Source organism: Photinus pyralis, unplaced genomic scaffold, assembly GCF_008802855.1.
Source record: "Photinus pyralis isolate 1611_PpyrPB1 unplaced genomic scaffold, Ppyr1.3 Ppyr1.4_LG5, whole genome shotgun sequence".
Lineage (NCBI taxonomy): Eukaryota > Metazoa > Arthropoda > Insecta > Coleoptera > Lampyridae > Photinus > Photinus pyralis.
The window spans coordinates 27,172,977-27,189,911 of NW_022170596.1; the positions used below are offsets into that span (position 1 = coordinate 27,172,977).

At 37.6% G+C, this 16,935-nt stretch overlaps 1 protein-coding gene and 1 long non-coding RNA gene across 2 annotated transcripts; both read right to left on the minus strand.

Moving 5' to 3' along the window:
- Nucleotides 1-1,806: 1,806 nt before the first annotated feature.
- Nucleotides 1,807-12,280, minus strand: LOC116170230 (GRIP and coiled-coil domain-containing protein 2-like). Its single transcript, XM_031486470.1, has 5 exons — nucleotides 10,673-12,280; nucleotides 6,232-6,759; nucleotides 5,351-6,177; nucleotides 2,090-2,717; nucleotides 1,807-2,042 (listed from the first exon to the last, which is right to left on the minus strand). Exons 1-5 carry the CDS (start codon nucleotides 12,125-12,127, stop codon nucleotides 1,872-1,874), a joined length of 3,609 nt encoding a protein of 1,202 aa, XP_031342330.1. The 5' UTR covers nucleotides 12,128-12,280; the 3' UTR covers nucleotides 1,807-1,871.
- A 2,814-nt stretch (nucleotides 12,281-15,094) lies between these two features.
- Nucleotides 15,095-15,900, minus strand: LOC116170233. The gene is made up of 3 exons (XR_004145193.1): nucleotides 15,726-15,900; nucleotides 15,496-15,675; nucleotides 15,095-15,444 (listed from the first exon to the last, which is right to left on the minus strand). It is a non-coding gene; the product is annotated as an uncharacterized LOC116170233 (long non-coding RNA).
- Nucleotides 15,901-16,935: the final 1,035 nt, after the last annotated feature.

Consider the following 16,935-nt stretch of genomic DNA (forward strand, 5'->3'; position numbering starts at 1 on the left):
TTATTGTTTGAATGATAACTTGTTATGCATGGTTGAAGGGAAAAAAACAATTAAACTGAATAAAAATCCAATATGGCGTTTATTTAAAATAAGGAAGTTGATGTCAATATCTCGAAAACCGACATTTTGAGAAATTTTGTCTACGTCCATCGGAATATGCATCACCATCAAAAACTTCACACCTTTGCCAATTTAACCGAATCTGTAAGTGTAATAATACCCAAGCGTTGTTATTCTACTCAATTTAATACATCCTGTTTTCAACCATATGCATATTTTCAAATATCTTTAAAAAAAAGGCATTGTATGTAAAAACAAAAGTTTCAATATGCGATCTGATAGATCGTAACCCCACATACACAATTATATTTAACAAATTTTTTGGCAAATAAATGAGATATTGGGACGACCCTCTTATCACGAACGCACTGTATATTATGGTAGCACCAGAAGCAGACAACTGTTCGAATTCGACACACGATTATTCAAAAGTGCTGGAAACAAACAATAATTAATTGATTAAAGATAATAGTTACTAAGCCTACTTGATTAAACAGTCAAATATGAAAAATTATCCCAGAGTTAAAACGTCCATATCTTCAATCTCACTAGAAAGTGGGATAAACGGGCGGGAATCGATCACCTTTTCCTGGAGATATTCTAAGGGCTGAACGTTTCGAGAGAGAATGTGGCACCTTGGGGTATTGAATACCCTCCAGCACAGACAAAATCAGTTATTACCATAAACAGTTGCCTTAAATCAAATGAACCCTTTCCTGGAGGGATCAGTTATGTTTGCCTTTAACAGAAGCATCTGTACAATTTCAAAAAGATATCTCGATAAATAACAGTTGATGTTGCGCATTAATCCGATGTTTACAATACGTTTTTACACTAAAAGCATGTTTGGGTAAAATTTTAAAGAAATACCTCCATACATAAGAAACAACTGATTTTTACTATATGCGATATATTTGCCTTCACCAGAAGTATCTGTGGGTAAAATTACAACAAAATATATTAATAAATAAGGAAGTTGATATTGCGCAGACTGCGCATGCGCAGTTTAATTGTCAAGATTTTCATTGGCTCAGGTGCTATACGCTACCGAACGGAAAAAGAATGAACTTAATATCTTGAAAACTGGAGTAGTTAAGGCCTCGGACAGACGGATGGGCAGAGAAAGTGGCTGCAATAGCGCACCCAACTTCTTTGGAAAGTCTGTTCTTTAATCCATGTTTCTTAAAAAATAGAAACCCAAACAATACATCAGTCGCACAAAATCGTCGTGTTATTTATTTTACGTAAAATATGTAATTTCATTGTGTACCTACACTGCCGAATAAATCTATTATTATTATTATTATTATTAAAAACCTGTAAAGAAACCACACCAAACCATTTCAACCTAGTCATTAGCCAGATGGATTGATTAAGGAATTGTAACAAGAAGTGGGCGTGGACACCTTGGTACGCAACACGCTTCCACCCACTCCCAAAGCACTTAAGTGAAGTAAATACTGACCTACGAAAGATGGCAGCACTGTGGACATGGATCTTGAGCCTCGCGCTGTTGTTTCATGATCTTTGTTAACAATGAACTGTAACCAAAGATTTGCAAACGCCATATCTCTGGGGCGTCGCCAAGTGGACGCCATAATGGGGCAAACATGATGATATAAAATAGGAATTTGAAGCCAAAGCCTCAGCTGGGGCCTATGATACATGCCAAAACCCTCTCGGTTCCAGGTCTATCACTACAAAGTAATAAACACAGGATGGCACCGTTTGGTTGTACTAAATTCGAAATTTGTAATAAATTCTTTTGCACTTATATACAATATAAACGAGAAATAGATTACATTTAAATTCTATTGCGGCTTATTCGGCCATATTGGTAGATAATTAGTCCACCCTCGATTACCAAAATCACTTCTGGCGACTAAATTCAATTTGTGTATTTCCTCAGGGCTGAATTTCAATATGGTATTAAGAACTGGCACCAAACGCGACCGTTCGTCTCCACTACTTAACGTCGCAAACTGTAACAAAACACAGTAAAATCTGGCAACACTGCAACGAACTTTACCTTAAAAACTACGTTCTTGAGGTACTCCAAGTTATCGGCGTGCTTCTCGCGTTCAACAGAGCGCTGCTGTCTGCGTATTTCGTCTTTAAGCAGCTTATTCATTTGTACGTGTTTCGCCAAGTCCTGCTCGGTGTCTGCCAGAAGTGCGGTTAGATGAACGATTTTAGCATCGTTATCGACGGCTTGTTTCTTCAAAAAGTCGACCTCGTGGTCGGATTCGCTGCTCAACAGTCGATTTAAGGGAATCGGGTGCGCGAAGCTCGGCTCCACGTTCTCCGACCCCTCCCCCTGTTCGCGAGGTATCATGGGGAGCGTAACTGGGGACACGTCCGGCAGTGTGCTACCTTTATCCAGTTTACTTTGCAGCTCGATTACTTCGCGATTGTGGCGAACCTCCTGCTCGGACAGCTGCTGACGGTAACATTGGGCTAGGGTTTCGGCATGAATTTTCAGACCTCGAATTGCTTCAGCGTGTTCCGCGATCGCGCGCTGGTGATCCGCCGTTAATGCTTCAAACTGGTTCTCCCGTTCTTTCAAGGCTTCTTCCAATGCCTTTTGTTGATTTGTCAAACTTTCGTTTTCAGCATTTACTTTTTCTCTTTCCTCGCTTACACTCTGATACTGATTTCTAGAACAGAAAATCGGTAGTTAAAAAAAAGTGCAGAATTTTTGACAGAACAGCTTCCTAGCTCAAAACAGATATTTAAAAAAAACGCGCTTAGCTTCCTCATTCAGAGCCTCTGGCATTCTGAGATCTCCATTACATATCTCGTAAGCATTTGTATACGCTCGCAAAACATTCCGAATGGCGAATTTCCATACAGTCCAGTTATCAGTTCCTCTCAATTTTTCTATACTTCCTCCTTGATGATATAATATAAACTAACAATTTAGGAGGGAATGTTGAAATAAATATAGTTACAATAAATTAAATAGGTAACTATATTTATTTCAACATTCCCTCCTAAATTGTTAGTCACGTTTGTTTCTTTCGTATTACTTAATTGTAATAAATTATTCTCTGGTACTTTCACCTTCATTATCATTGTGAATAACTGGCCAACTCGTCTACCCTTAGCTTTTGTTTTTCCATCACTGACGAAAAAGCACTCCTTTTGATTTGATTTGAACTCAATCAAATCAAAAGGAGTGCTTTTTCGTCAGTGATGGAAAAACAAAAGCTAAGGGTAGACAGGAAATCGCTAGTGCGCGTTATTTAATTTTTGAAAAATATACAGGGCGTTCCATTAAAAATTAACCAAATCTGCATTTTGTACTAAGTTTGCGATATTCATTTGTTTTTTTACTTTACATTTTCTGGCGATTTATGACAAACTCCACAACTTTCGCATTTAAAGCTTTTTTCTAGCTTTTATAATAATTTCTAAAAGACTGAATAACCCTGTACCAGGTGACCCAATAAGACTGATCCACGGCCATATCTCGGGAACCGTTCGTTGAATGACTTAGAGGTAAAAAAGATTATTGGGTAAATCGATCATGAAGAATAGCTGTAAAATATTTTCAAGTTCTAAAAATGATCACCAGAGGGCGTAACTGCCATCTTAAATTTTAAAATTGCAGTTTCTTTAAATTTCGCATAATAAACTAAACATTCTTTTTTCACATTTTTAAAGAGAATCAGTTTATCTATCATTTTTGTAAAAACAAAAACTCAGTTATTTCAAAAACAAAGATGGCGTGGGGCGTTCAATTGTTTCTGCAATAACCTGCTTTAACTTCTTAACCCTTTGACCGATTGTAACAAATTTGGTATCGTTGAAAAGAGCATTCCTTGGGCAACAAGAATTTATAGTAATTAATTTAGTTGAATCCTTCTCCGCCAGGGGGCTAGTTTTGACACAAAATCCTAAAAAAATCAAATGGAATGATATGACTTTTTCTTTATGAAAAAGTAGCCAAATAACATCCAAAGAGGCCAGTGAAAACCGTTTTTCAAAATCTCGTTTCTAACCTCAAATATTGGGAAAATGAGATTAATTAATTAATTAATTAATAAAAATGCTCAAATTGTATCTTATTTGACGTATTTCCGGTATTTGTCGATGGCGCGAATGGAAAAGCACCCTACACTTTTAGGTAGGCCTTGGAAAATTAAACAAATGAAACACAATATACATTATAAAATAATTGGAGCCGTAATTTGTAAATTATTCTGCTTCATTTTACATTCAGTGCAGTTTTTTGAATGTGTAATCTTTTTTAAAATGCCCATTTCTAACCGAGAAGCATTTAATATGCTGGCGGCGATGGTTTGTGCTCGATTCGTATAACGCAAACAGAAGATGCAGGAAGCGATGGTCACATTTTGAAAATACTCAAAATATATAGCCGGCATATTAAATGCTTCTTGGTTAGAAAACGGCATTTTAAAAAAGATTACACATTCAAAAAACTGCACTTTCTGAATTTAAACACAGCAGAATAATTTACAAATTACAGGTCTTATTATTTTATAATGCAATTTGTTTCATTTGTTTAATTTTCCAAGGCCTACCTAAAAGTGTAGGGTGCTTTTCTTTCGCGCCATCGACAAGTACCGGAAGTATGTAAAAAGTAAATTTAAGATACAAGTTAAGTATTTTTATTTATTTATTAATTAATCTCATTTTCCCAATATTGGAGGTTAGGAACGGTTATCATTCCATTTGATTTTTTTAATTTTTTTTAGGATTTTGGGTCATAGTGTTAAACCTAGCCCCCTGGCGGAGAAGGATTCAACTAAATTAATTACTATAAATTCTTGTTGCCCAAGGAATGCTCTTTTCAACGATACCAAATTTGTTACAATCGGTCAAACGGTTAAGAAGTTAAAGCGGGTTATTGCAAAAACAATTGAACGCGTCACACCATCTTTGTTTTTGAAATAACAGTTTTTTTACAAAATGATGATAAACTGGTTCTCTTTAAAAATGTAAAAAAAAATTTCTAGTTTATTATGCGAAATTTAAAGAAAATGCAATTTTAAAATTTAAGATAGCAGTTACGCCTTCTGTTGGTCATTTTTAGAACTTGAAAATATTTTCCAGAGATTCTTCATGACCAATTTACCCAATAATTGTTTGTACCCCTAAGTCATATGACGAACGGTTCTCGAGATATGGCCGAGGAACAGTCTTATTGGATCATCTGGTACATACGTACAGAGAGAAAAAGTTTTTGATGAAATTTTGACATGTCCAAAAAACGGCGATCGCAATAGCTCAATCAAAAAAACTAAAAATCAAAACACCTTCATACCTCAAGTCTGTCAACTCCGACGTCAAAGTGCCTATTTGGCTTTTAAAACCGACAACCTCCTCGGTCAGTTTCTCCTCCAAGCCGATGTCGCGCGTTTGGTTTTGCCGCAGCACACTTTGCGCCCTCACCTTGTAGCCCTGATACTCCCTGCTCATCTCCGACAATTCGTTCTCGCGCAACCTCAACGTCTCCGAGAGATCCCGCCACTTCTCCTCCAACCCCAAGTTTTGACCGCGCAAATAATCTCGCTCCGCCTTCAGACTGTCGTGAGCCTTTTGATCTTCGGCCATTATCTTCGAAAGTTGAGATGCCAAGTTCTCGTTCTCCAATCGGGTGGCTTCGAGCGCCTCCACTAGGCCTTGTATCTTATTCTCTTTTTGCGTGATCGTGCCTTCCAGATCGCCGATGCTCTTCTTGTAGGCTTGGACTTCGCGTTGGGCGACGTTCAGATCTTGTTCGCCCATCTGGAGCCGCTCTTCTAAATTTTTATATTCTTCTTTTAGTGTATTGACCGTGCCTTTCTGGGAATCAACCTGGCTCTTATACTTGTTAACAAGCTCCTTATTCTTCTCCAACTTCTGGTTCAAATCTTTTAAGCTGCGCTCGTAGTCTTGCATTTCTAAGTTAAGTACAGTTTGTTTTTTGCATTCGTTATTTGATTCGTGTAGAGAATGTCGTGTAGTGTGGTGTTTTTCTATTTCTGCTTTGAGCAATTTATCCTTCTCTTCTAGTTGTTGGTTTAGCTTAAGGATTTGATTCTCAAAGTCTTTCTTCAACAAATTATTTGCGTCAAGTTCCTTTCTCAAACTTTGCACCTTTGTGCCTATCTAAGAAGAACAAAAATCAAAATAAAACATTTTTTAAGTGCACAAAAACTGTACCTGTTTCTTCCACGTGTCCGTGTTAGCCTTTTCCTTGGTTAAAGTCTCGATATCTAGACGCAATTTGTTAATAATCTCCTCGTTCTCGGCCAGCTGCTTTTTACTGTTACTGATATCGAGGGCGGCCGAATCTAATTTCTTCAACAAGTCCTTCACCTTGTTCTTATTCTCGTCCACCTCATCCTGAAGTTTATCGCACTGAGAGTGAATCGTATGTGAGGTCTTGACGCTCTCCGTGAGTTTCTGTTGCACCTCCAGCTTCTCATTTTGCTCCTTATTTAATTCGAATGTTAAATCGCGAATCTTCCCTTTCAATTTTACGGCTAGCGTTCTCAACTTACCATACCGCTCCTCCCAGGACCCGTCCAGGTCTTTTAAGCGATTCGATTCTTCGCTCTTCGATATAGTGGAGGTGGACATCGTTTCGCTCTCCGCGTAATTGACGTCTTGAGAGGAGTTTAAGGCGGCATTTAGGTTTTCTTGCAGGTGCGCTACTTCCTTCTGAAGTTCCCCAATTTCTTGATCTTTCTGAAAGGAAAAAATATAATTAAACACATTTTCCTAGATTCTTTAGAGCGAGTTTTGATCTTCTTGTAGCAACTGTTACATCAAAAAAAGTGCGTAGTGAATTAAAATGAGGCTCAGTTCTCTTTCTTCTTGACATAGTAGGCGAGGCTATGTACAATTAAATAAGACTACATAATCTCAAAAAAATACAGAAACAAAAACCGCCCCCCCCCCCCCTTTTCACAGGGCACCTGCTTTGCACCCCCACGGTACGCAGAGATTGATGCAAGTTTTAAAAAACGCTAGTGAGGATTATCAGTTCAAGATAAAAAATCCAAGACAATGCAAGTCTTAAAAAAATCCATAAATCCGCAAAATCCTCGGCAAAATCAATGAATAATTTTTGGAAATTATACTAAATAGTCATATAAGAAATGAAGCATGTCATAAATGTCTATAAAAAATTAATTTATCATTTGTCGTTCGTGGCTCATCATTGGGATCTCCATAAAGGTGAGATAATTTTTGAAAAATATTTAAAAATAACTGAGATATCACCAAAGAACTGAAAATGTCAAATTTCGTTTTCATTTTCCTTAGCTTAAACGGTCGGAAATGGACAGTTTCCGTTAACACCTACCATGGACACTTGTTTTTGGTGAATATGAATCTGGTATCACAATTTTCATAACACGCTAGATGTAGAAGGTACAGGGTGCCACTTTTTCATTTGTTATGGACGCCATATTGGATTTTTATAGACTGAGATAAGTAGAGAACAAAAGGACGTCTCACATCCCTCGTAAATTTACAAGAAAAATTTCAAAATCAAATGTTTTACATTCATTTCTCAACAAGAGCCTTCCACGGGCAACTAGATCTACTGAATGAACATGACTATCATGGTGATGCATTCAAATCAATTTCTTTTTTTATCCTCTATCTTATTCCGTAAAAATCCAATATGGCCTCTATAAGAAATAAGAAAGTAGTAGCCTGTAAAATTCTAATGACAGTTTCAGATTCTCCGAAAAAAGTCTTATTCTATGTTTTAATTCTACAAGTGTAGTAATGTTCGTAACCTAAACTTTGTTTTTGATGGCACCCCACAGAACGAAATCTAAGGGCATCCATGCATTTGGAAATTCTTGATTTAAATCTATTGAATTGTGCGCAGGTGCACCATCTTGTTGAAATATTCCGCGCCGATCTGCCCTCATAAAAATATGGCTCCAAATTATATTATTAACAATTCCCCACCACACATTAGTCAGGGAACCAGTTCTACATAGCTTTTTTGTAATTTGAAAAAGTATTAATAAAACGTTGATTGTTGCTGTAATCTTATAATTATTAAATCTTCTATAGGTTATCGATTTCGGCACTTAGGCCATCGTCAGACCTTGCGTCAATAAATACATATAACACTGATATGATACATTTTATTCATGCATCCTTATAATTTCAAAAATGGAGCAATTCATCGATAATTGAAAAAGTATGTTTGATTTGGATGAAAGCGATCAGGATATTGTTGCCGGTATAATCGTAGGGCTTGTCTTGAATTATTGTTTGATAAATGGAATCATTTCAACATATCTACCTTCTCGTTAATTGAATATTCTTCCATTTTTACAACAAATAATCTATGTTATCAATTTAATAAACTTTTTCACAAAGTTATATCAATAAACTAAGACAAATGTCAAATTTTGTTTCCATAGCCAGCTTTAATTTCTAGTAAAATTATTTTAATATTTTCTTTAATACCTGGAATTCTATTAAGCTTAGAACTTATGAAACTTTTTGAAAGCAGAAATTATTTCCTACCAAATAGTATAAAAATATACAGGGCGTGCCATTTAAAAAAAAAGCAAAAATAGGTATATGTATCTCCGAAAATTAAAATCTTTTTTTTTCTGATTTACATTAATTTATGTAGCTTACTAGACACAATAAATGTTATATGAACGATTTTTTGTATCCCTAATAACTTTCGAGAAAAATCGCGTTCCCTTGTTCCGTTTACACTCTGTATAGTTAAAATTTCAAAAAATGCTTCACAAGAAAATTGACTTTTAAACAGTCTGCGCATGCGCTTATTTAATTGTTACTATATGCCTTTCTTAGTAGCATCCAAGGTAGCATCTCTACTTAAAATTTCAAAAAAATATCTCTGTATACGGAATTGCATAGTTTGGGCATATGGAATTACAAATAGAGTTACTAGAATACTTTTATGACTTTCCATTAGCCTTACTAAATAGGATGTGGTTTCAATAAGATGCAGTCCCTCCAGATTATAGCAGAATAGTCACAAACTATTTATTTCCTAATGGTTGGACTCATTTGACTCCTTTTGAGTTGATAAATTCAAACATTTAAAAAAAAGGCTGTTAGAGTTACGAAAACATGATAAAAATATTTAAATCAGGTATCAAAAAATACAAAAATTTCTAGGGTGTTCCATTTTAAAAATCCAAGTCATACACACAAATTTTATTGAACACCCTGTATGCGTAAAACTATTTTACGTTATCAAGCTTTTTGTATTACAAAACTGTTGTTTAATTCATTTTTCTCTAACCTCGACCATTTAGGAGGAGGAACAAGAACAACGGTACATGATCACATTGTTAGTGCTTTATAACTTGCATCAGCACAATCGGCAGTTTTCGAGGAAACGGACCCCCCTCCCCCCCTATGTAGTGACGACTCCCTACTCTCGTTGAAAGCACTAACTAATTTATGTGTTCTACGCCAACTTGAATGCCAAGAAAAGGAATTGGAATCATAAAAAATTAAAACTGTGCCAGCTGCCATACTAAATCTATCTCGGAAAAAGGGTCAAACAAGAGATCGTAAATTAGGAAAAGTGGATGCTGATTTGCTAAAGCACATGCATGTTATGGCTGGCTGGCTGCCCGACTGAGATCTCTGCAATTACAATAGCTAGACTTTTCACTAAAACTTTCTGCCATAGTGTAGATGTGCGGTCTCTAGTCTATTTTGAGTTGGTTTAGCAAAGTGGATGTAAACAGCGCGTTAAGTGTCAAATCTCTTTCTAAAATTTTTCCAGAACTTTATGGGAGGCCTCCAGAACTCTAATTACAATTGCAAAATTTTATAAATTGGGGCCGACTTCACATGCGCAATTTTTTTTCTGATTCATTCTACCTAAGTTTCATAAATTCACACTCTACATCGCTAAGTGGTGTGAGACAGAAATTAAACACATTTATAGGTACCTATCTACTCAGGGGTTTAGGCACTTATGCAATAGCCTATTGTGCCTTATGAATAATCCAGCAACACCCACCAACAGACCTTATTTACAACGATTTTATACAAGACAGTTGTTACAATAGACCATGTATCATCGAAAATTCATTGTATTGTAGACAACACACAATACACATATGACACACAATAACCACATACATGCATGTAGCAGAAACTCGATGCAAGATGGCCGCCGCTGTCAACAACCAATCAAAAATTAGACACAACATGTTAGGTTATGATATTGCGCCAAATTTGTGGTGCCAATTATTACCAACTGTTGACTGGAAGTCCCCATTCATCGTGCAGCTAAGTCAACGTCTCAACATACTCAACAGTTGTGTCTGCTGAACTCATTGTAACCTTATTTAGACTCACTAGACATAACCATATTGGAAAAGCAGAACCATCTGTGTGCAATTTACAGAAGTAATCCATATTTCTCTTATAACAATAATTAATTTAAATGTATCAAGTATCATAGATTTATTTATCCCTGAAAATAGTCAGTTTGGAAAGTTCCCCATCCCTACATACCTACGCCTTTACTTCAAAACACCTATCTGCAACAACTTTTAGATTCAATTCAAGAAGTAGTCGGCTAAACAAAAAAATTAACAGAGTACGACACACAAAAATTACACAAGCTCACCTTGTCTAATACCTCTCGCATATCGATCTTCTCGTTGATCTGCACCTCGGTGTCCTGCTTTAACAAACGTAACTCGCCCTCCACACTACTAATGATGTCATCTTTCGACTGAATCGTCTGCAAATGTTCCTTGATTACGGTCTCCTTGTGCTTGATGTTGGCAAGTAAATCTTCGCAGTACTCCTGCTGCTTGGAAATTGCCTCACCGCGTGTTTTCAACGCTTGATTCATCTCGTTCATCTCGCCGAGCAGTTCCAAATTTTCCTTCTTCACGTTGGCGAGTTGCGCTTCGTTCTCGTCGCGCAAATGACGAATTTGTTCGTTTAGGAGATCTTTCGAGGCTTTCGTCTCGTCCAATTCGCTTTTTAATTCGCTTAATTCCGTCGATTTTTCCGTTGTTAGGCGGTCCAGGTTCATTTTCAGCTCACTGTTTTCTACCTCCATGGTTTGAAATGCAGTCAGCATCTTTTGGGCATATTGTTTCAACTGGGCCTCCCACAGTTTCGCCTGCTCGATGTAATTCTTAAAGTTTTCCAAAATGTTCGTTTTCTCCTGTTTGAGCAGCTTAACATCGGTAGCGAACTTGACCAGTTTCGAATGAAACTGTTTGAGCTTCTCTTTTAATTTCTCATTGGTGTTTTGAAGGTCGGACGCGTAACCGCTCAACTCAATTTGGTTATGTGACAGCTTTGACGACATCGATTTGAGATCTTGTTGCAGTTTTTCTACCAGAGCTTTATTTTTGTGCAGTTCTACATTTAAATCGTCCGTTTCGCTTAGGTAGACTTCACGTTGTTGTGAAGATTGCTTGACTGTAGCCCGTAACTCGCATATTATCATTTCAGCATTCTGATAATTCTTCTCGAGTGTTTCTATGTTACCTTTTAACTCTCGGTACTGGGCAGTCAGTTCATCATTATTCTTCTGCAGTTCACTTATCACCATTTGCTTCGCACGCAGCTCATTGGACAGGTCACTTTTTTCTCGATCCAAAGACCCAACTTGCGCTTCCATATTTTTTGCTTTATCTCCTAATTTGTTTTCTAAAGAATCTAAGTGTAACAGTAACTGCTCATTTTCCTCACTTAATCTTTGTATTCGCCTTTCAGATGACTTATTTTCAATGTCTAACTCGTTGATTTTGTTACGTGCCTCGTGTAATTCAGTTTCAGTTTTCTTTAAGCTATTTAAAATGGCATCTTTCTGCGATTTTGCTTCGTCCAAATCACTAACTAGCCCCAATTTTTGTTGAGTTAAACTTTCGACCAATTCGTTCGTGACTGGCACGTTGCCTTCCAGTTTCTCTTTAAGGGCACTATTCTCTTTAGTCAGCAATTCCTTATTTTGCATCGCCTTCTTCAGAAGCACTATCAAGTCGTGATACTTCTTTATTATCTCTTCTTTAGACAAATCTTCGAGGGGAATTTTCTTGTTTTGTTCTGTCGGAGTATCCATATTAAATTTAATACTGTTTGCAATTTAATAACACAACGGAATCTTCTATCACAATTTATCACAAAATTGTTTATCCTAAAAAAGTAATGTTAATAATATAAATTAATTATTTTTATAATTCGATTCCACGTATTTTCATTAGTGACAAAATAATCAAACTGATATGAACGTGGTGATCTTTTAGGCTTTTCGGTTGGCAACGGAAAAGTTACAGCCTTGTATATACAGGATATGTCAAAAGCACCGAACTAATTCTACGAACATGGACTACCCCTACACCCATTATTCTATATTCTATTATTATATTATATTTATATATTCTAGGAATTCCTCGAGAAATTCATAGCCATGTACTTGAAATGTAGATAACAAAATTCATCTTGATAACATGGCATTAACATATACCTATTACACCTACTTACAATAGGTAAGCAGGTAAACTAAATTTTCGTCAGAGCCCAATAAGGCCCTCTTGATGTCGGACAATCCTTGGTCAGTGATGGTTGGAGGTAGCGAGTCCTCCGTTACAGCTTGAGCGGTTTTTGTATTAAGTCCAATTCGACGCTCCCACGAGTATTAGGCTTTTCAACGGGGTCTGGCGGTTTCCCCTTACCATCAGAAGGCTACTTGAAACTGAGAGGGGCCCAGTAACCAGAGTGTGCTGTCCAATGACCCAGTTCTTGTTAATTTTGGTGCGTAGAATCCAAAACAATTCGTACTTTTTCGATCAGACTTCTCAATCAAAAGTTATAGACTAGAAACCAATTTCGAAACCCAGGCAGTCCTCTCGGCGTCAGCTCATCTACTCTGACTTGGATTTGGTTCGCCATACTGTCATTCGGAAATCTCATCAGAGTTCCGTTGGGAGCGTTGAGATCGTTACCAGGGGGCACACTAGGAGGTAGACAAACGGCTAGTCCGGTGTCGCTAAAAACTGAGGAAAGTTTTTGTGGTCGAGACCAACGATACCTAGCTTTTTGCTCTAAGTTACTGGAAGCACCATGACTGCTTCTTCCAGAACTTACGTCGCTTTCCCCTGACCTTAACCACCCAAATTACTCGCATTACAAAAGGAAAATTCAACTTTTTAAGGGAGCACGTTTTAAGGGAGAGCCTCAAGAACGTAACACTGGGGGTCACAGCGCACAAACATCTTATGATTATTATTAAGTAATAAATCCACGATCTTCCCATTGGGGAGATCGTAGATTTATTTATTAATAATTATATAAGAAATAAATCTACGATCTCCCCAATGGGAAGATCGTGGATTTATTTATTAATAATGTTATCCCAAACGAGAGACGAATCTTCTCATTGTATCTATCGTATGGTAATTGTAGGAAAGGAACGCTTAATATTTCATTTCCTGGTTTTAGCATTTTTTTCGGGAAGATTAGAGGGCCACTATCACGGGAGTCCTTAGGTCTGAACATTTTTAGAGAGAATGTAACACCAGGGGGTCTGAGCCATCCCCTCTAACGTACGAAAATGTTACGATAGGTGTAGGAAAATGAACACCGAATTTTCATTTCCTGGGGAGGTATTCCAGACACCCCCCGTTCTGCATTTTCCCCCAAAATATTTAATAGTTTTAGCACTTACACCATAACGTATGAGAAAGGACCACGAACCGCATAACACCGCAAGTCTGTGGGGACTTGATGGTCTTTGATAAAAAATTGTCATATGGGTGCCCTTAGGGCTGAATGCTTTTAAACAAGAACGCAGTACCGGGAGTCACAAAAGTGCACAAAAATCTTAACGATTGATGTACAAAAGAAACATTGAATTTGTGTCAAGGAAGGGGGGCGGAAGGGGGTTTTTCCTTACGCTCGGACCTCACGGGAATATGGGAAAGTTCCACATTTCACGATTTAGGGCAACTTTCGTTTGTTTGGGTCGTATTTTGGTTCCATGAAATTGCTTTGTTTACGTTTTGGATTAAATGACACGGACATTCGCCCAAGTATGATGGATGTATGTATACCAATAAAGGGGAAACAGAGAAGTTATTTTCGCCATTTCTGTGTGAAAACGTTTTGCGTAGCAACAGTTTTTAGATCTTGGGAAGTAAATTTGCCTTCGCTTTAGAATTCCGGGAATAACTTGTAAACAGAAAAAGCCGGATGCATTTGATTGGACCATTTTTTGAAACGGGCGAATCGTAGCGAGTCCTGCAGCTGTGACGTCACGATCACTATCTTCGTCACGTGACCAACTAGTCGTTGCTGCCGTTCCAAGCGTGTTGTATTTTTTCGGTTTGCTGCTCATTTACGAAGTGCGATATTAAAATAAACTTAAAAAAGTCAAATAAAAGACGAGAACAATTCTGGCACATAGTTCGTTTCGGTTCATCATACGTAAATCGGTGTTTAAACGTAATATTAAACTACAAAAAGTTATGGCGTCCCTTCTCCTTTTCGTACGAATTTAAATCGGCGTTTGCGTGTAGCATCTCGGGACGCGTCCACGTACATTTTGATTTTGTTGTTAAATTCAACGCTTAAATTAACAAAAACCGGCGGGGAAGTGTTCACAAATCGGTCTTTTCGATGTTGTGTTAAATGTTATCGCAAGAACAAGAAAATGGCGTCCTATTTTAAATTCGTTTGTTTGCGTTTAAAACAACGTTTTGTGCACCTTGTTTGAATCAAGACGCCTAAGATTTCATTGATATGTTGATGTGGGGTAAGTTTGTAGACCTTTAAAAGTTTCGTGGTGACGGTTACGATAATATGTTCACCAGACGAAGTGCTTCATTAGCGCTACCTAAAGACGGGTGTCTGATAGCACTGCCGAGGTGTACACATCACCGTGAGTCGACGTACGACAGTGCTATCACACAGCAACTCGCGAGAAAAACCTTGCTAGAGTATTCCTGTCTTTGGGTAGCGCTTATGAAGCGCTTCGTCTGGTTAACGTAAGCACTGCTAGCGCTAGCCTTAACATATGACGTACCTTAGTATCGACGGTTTATAATAAAACAACTTGCTGTGGTATATTTAGTTTCCGATTTATTTATCAGGCACGATAGGGCTCTGTCATTTTGCTACCCTTCATATTAATCCGTGGAAGTAGGTTAAAGTCAGCTGCGTTCAATTCGATGTTTAATACAGAGAAATGATCACTGACTTGCAGAACATTCATACTACAATTGTGACAATTTAATTGAAATACTGGTCTTCCGGGAAGAGTGTCAATTCTGCGTTACTTCGTTAAACTTCATTCTGTACGCTAGACCTACGTTTCTTTAGCTGTACAAACAGTTCCACTACGTCAGTTTGACGAAACCTTTACCTGTGGCAGGACTATACCTACACAATTCCAATTTCAAATCGTAAATTTCAAATTAAAACGAATCTTACCAACTTTACCACTTCCATTTGGCTTGCTGCCAAGTAATAGGAACCGATCTCCACTGTAAATACCCTCGTTGACATCTCTTCTCCGACACCTGCCATTTTTACTCTCGTAGTAAACATTTTACAAAATGCGACAGGGGGGCCCTTATCTTATCTCTCTCTCTACCGTAGGTCAATATTGGTCTGTAAGTAGATTTCATTACCTATTTCTAATTAACTGTTACAGTACTTACCGAGATAGTTTCTTTCTATCGCCTTTGGCATATTCTAGTCTAGGAATTCCTCAAGGAATTCAAAGTCTACTTGAAATGTAGATAACAACAAAATTAATCTTGATAAGATGGCAGTAATATATACCTACTACACCTACTTACAATAGGTAAGCAGGTAAGCTAAATTATCTTCAATTATAACGTTTGCAGGTTAGGTGTATTATTTACTACTCCTACAAATTCAAATTTTAGCGCGCTTGCGGTTGCGCAGTCTTGAAGGAGTCAATGTGCAACACATCTGCAAGTGTGACTTTTAGGCTTTTCAGTTGGTAACGGAAAAGTTACAGCCTTGTATATACAGGATATGTCAAAAGCACCCAACTAATTCTATGAACATGGACCCCTTAAGGTAAGTTCATAGCTCTCCGTTCATACGTTTCCGTTTGTCCGTTAGCCAATCAGAAGACAGCAAATTTTTAAATCGTACGGCGTCCGTTTACGACGGAAAAGTTGGTTGAACATTTACGTTTCCGTTGGTCCCTTTTTAACAAGAGTGAGGTTATGTTACGTTAACAGCGTTCGCCTATTCGTTCTTCACGGTAATAATCAGATAGCAACGTATTCTTACTTTCGTACCATTTTTACCTTTAAGGTGGGTTCATAGCTCTCCGTTCATCCGTTGCGTTGATCCGTCAAACGGATAGTACATTTTGTTAAGGTTCATAGCAATCCGTCCACATTGTACATTTGCAAGTATAACCATAACCTATACTTTATTTTGTACTGTACCCTCCGTCATTTTCAGTATGTAAAAATGGTACGAAAGTAAGAACACATTGCTATCTGGTTATTACCATGAAGAACGAATAGGCGAACGCTGTTAACGTACCAAACATAACCTCACTCTTGTTAAAAACGGAACAACGGAAACGTAAATGTTCAACTTCAACCAACTTTTCCGTCGTAAACGGACGACGTACGATTTAAAAATTTGCTGTCTTCTGATTGGCTAACGGACAAACGGAAACGTAAGAACGGAGAGCTATGAACCCACCTTAAGCCAATTCGTAAATTCGAACCGAGCCTAGGATCTCGACAAGATTCGAAAGGCTCACTTTGGCATTTTACCGTAAACATGCGCGCCTTGTAAGTAGGAAGAGGCAGAAAGTTCGTGGTTTTCTCTTCTTGGGGATTATATATATATATATAAAAAAATCCTTCCAGCACAGAG

Coding starts and splice junctions, on each gene's coding strand:
- LOC116170230 (XM_031486470.1), bottom strand. CDS start 12,127: ATGGATACTCCGACAGAACAAAACAAGAAAATTCCCCTCGAAGATTTG. Junction 6,178..6,231: donor CGGACACGTGGAAGAAACAG/GTACAGTTTTTG, acceptor TGTTCTTCTTAG/ATAGGCACAAAGGTGCAAAG. Junction 2,718..5,350: donor TCGGAGTTGACAGACTTGAG/GTATGAAGGTGT, acceptor TTTCTGTTCTAG/AAATCAGTATCAGAGTGTAA.